The following is a 2,634-nucleotide window of genomic DNA, read 5'->3' as shown; positions in this document are numbered from 1 at the left end:
ATGTTTCGATGAATGAGGATCTGAGACACTTGATTCCTATCGAGCCTCATAGTAGTCCATGTGCTATGCATCCTGGTGGGAACAAGATGTATCAGGATCTTCGGGTTTTGTATTGGTGGCCAGGGTTGAAGAAGGACGTAGCTGATTTTGTTGCTAGATGTTTAGTCTCCCAAAGGGTTAAAGTTGAGCAGCAACATCCGTCTGGGTTACTTCAGCCAATCAGGATTCCAGAGTGGAAATGGGAGTGAATCACGATGGATTTTGTTTCAAGTTTGCTGTTGACTCCATCTTGGAAGGATTCAGTTTGGGTGATAGTGGAATGGTTTACGAAGTGTGCGCATTTTTTGCCTATGCATACGACCTTCAGTTTGCAACAGTTGGCTGAGCTTTACATCAGAGAGATTGTTAGATTACATGGAGTTCTAGTTTCTATCATATCAGATCGAGATCCACGGTTTACGTCGAGATTCTGGAAGACATTGCATGAGGCTTTGGGTTCGAAGCTTCACTTCAGTATAACGTATCATCCACAATCAGATGGCCTGTCTAAGAGAGTGATCTAAATTCTCGAGGATATGCTTAAGAGTTGTGCTATTGATTTTAGTAGCAATTTGGATCGTCATTTGCCATTGGCTGAGTTCACATACAACAACAGTTATGAAAAGAGTATTCAGCTGGATCCATTTGAGGCACTTTATGGCAGGAAATGTAGGACTCTACTATGTTGGTGTCACATGTATGAGAAGAGGAATTTGGGTCCGGATTTGGTTCGTGAAATCGAGGACAAGGTGAAACTTATTTGTGAGCGGTTGAAGACTACTTCAGATAGGCAGAAATCTTTTGCTGATTTGAGACATCGAGATGTCGAATATCAGGTTGGTGATAATATGCTTTTAAAGGTCTCACATTTGTAGAAGGTTTTGAGGTTTGGGTGGATTCGACCGATTGCTTATTATCTTCTATTCCCACCTGAGTTTAAGCGTATGCACGATGTCTTTCATGTTTCCATGCTACGAAAGTATAGATCGGGTCCTTCCCATGTTTTTGCTATTGAGGAGATTGAGGTTCGATTTGACCTTTTGTATGAGGAGGAACTGGTTGCAATCTTAGGCCGTAAGGTCAAGGTGTTACACAATAAGATGGTTCCATTGGTGAAAGTTTTGTGGCGCAACCACAAGACTGATGAAGCCACTTAGGAGTTGGAAGATATCATGAAGCGTGAGTATTTGTACCTATTGGATTAAGGTAAATTTTAAGGACAAAATTTCTTTTAAGAGAGGGAGAGTTGTAGGGCCCCGAAAATAGGTCTAGCAGTTTTGGGTAAGTTTACCGGGTTTCGAGTGAAAATTGGAAATTAATCAGGTTAATTAGTGGTTTATATTCTTAATTAGTTAGCTTAATTTCATCTAAAAATTGACAAATAAAATTTTGAAAAATAAAAATATTTTTTTAGAAAATTTAATTCTATGGTTGTAAATATTTTTAGGTAAAAATAAATATTTTGGGTTAAATTGCAATTTAAAAATAATTTAAAATGGGGGGTTTAATTGGGTGATTTAAAATATTAATTAAATGGGACTAATTTGAAAAATAAATGAAATGTGTAAGAGGTTTTATAGCAAATAAACCATATTTTCAGAATTTTGGAGGGAAGAATCAAATTGTAAAACAAAGGAAAAACGGGAGTGGCCTGATGGAAAATTCCCCAAATTTTGAAAATCAGGTGGGGGTTTTTAGTTTTAAAAACTCTACAACTACCTCACTTTTCACTCATTTTTTCCTAAATTGAGAGCTTTTTCTCTCGTTTTTTTTACTTGTTTCATAAACCAAATATCAGAGAATATATCTAAACATTTTCTCTCCTAAAATTCTCTCTAAAATTTCTCGAAATAATTTTCAAAGTTGGGCAAAAAGTATCCAAATTTTTTCAAGCATTTTGATTCAAACTTCCAAATCAATGATTTAAGTTTAATTGAAGGTAGTCCTCATCTCTAAACTTGTTTTGAAGTTGATTTCAATCATTATTTTTTATTTAAAGTGATTATAATAGATTTTTAACTTTAATTTCTTCTTTCTTGAACTTGATGATCAACAATGGTGGATCTTTAATTTTGAGTTGGAGTCCAAATATTAATATATGTCTAAGCTCAAAATAGGTCTAATAAGAGGTTTTTAATCTTAAACCAAAGAATCAAACACTTTTGATGAATCAATTTTGAGAAATTTGAATTTGATCTAAAACATGGATGATTTTTTCGGAAAATTATGAAACTGATTAAATGATGAAATTAACACATAGAATACATGTTATCGGACTAGGAATGAAGATTAGAACTGGTTTAAGGTGCTGAAAAGGGAGTTTAGTTGAGGAATCCCATATTTTGGTTTAGTTTTGCAACATCAGTAAGGTAGCTTAGAACAATAAGAGGTTTTTAATCTTAAACCAAAGAATCAAACACGTTTTATGGATCAATTTTGAGAAATTCGAATTTATCTAGAACATGGATGATTTTTCCAGAAAATTATGAAACTGATTAAATGATGAAATTAACACATGGAATACATGTTATCGGACTAGGAATAAAGATTAGAACTGGTTTAAGGTGCTGAAAAGGGAGTTTAGTTGAGGAATTC

General features: G+C 34.3%; 1 protein-coding gene across 1 annotated transcript; it reads left to right on the top strand.

Annotated features, from left to right (window-relative positions):
- The first annotated feature begins 575 nt into the window (after positions 1–575).
- Positions 576–1,196, top strand: LOC107892709 (uncharacterized). Its single transcript, XM_016817766.1, has 2 exons — positions 576–875; positions 918–1,196. Exons 1-2 carry the CDS (start codon positions 576–578, stop codon positions 1,194–1,196), a joined length of 579 nt encoding a protein of 192 aa, XP_016673255.1.
- Positions 1,197–2,634: the final 1,438 nt, after the last annotated feature.

The sequence above is a fragment of the Gossypium hirsutum genome, chromosome D09 (assembly GCF_007990345.1).
Source record: "Gossypium hirsutum isolate 1008001.06 chromosome D09, Gossypium_hirsutum_v2.1, whole genome shotgun sequence".
Lineage (NCBI taxonomy): Eukaryota > Viridiplantae > Streptophyta > Magnoliopsida > Malvales > Malvaceae > Gossypium > Gossypium hirsutum.
Note: the sequence above shows the minus strand (reverse complement) of the source record. Positions and strands in the feature narration are given on the sequence as shown.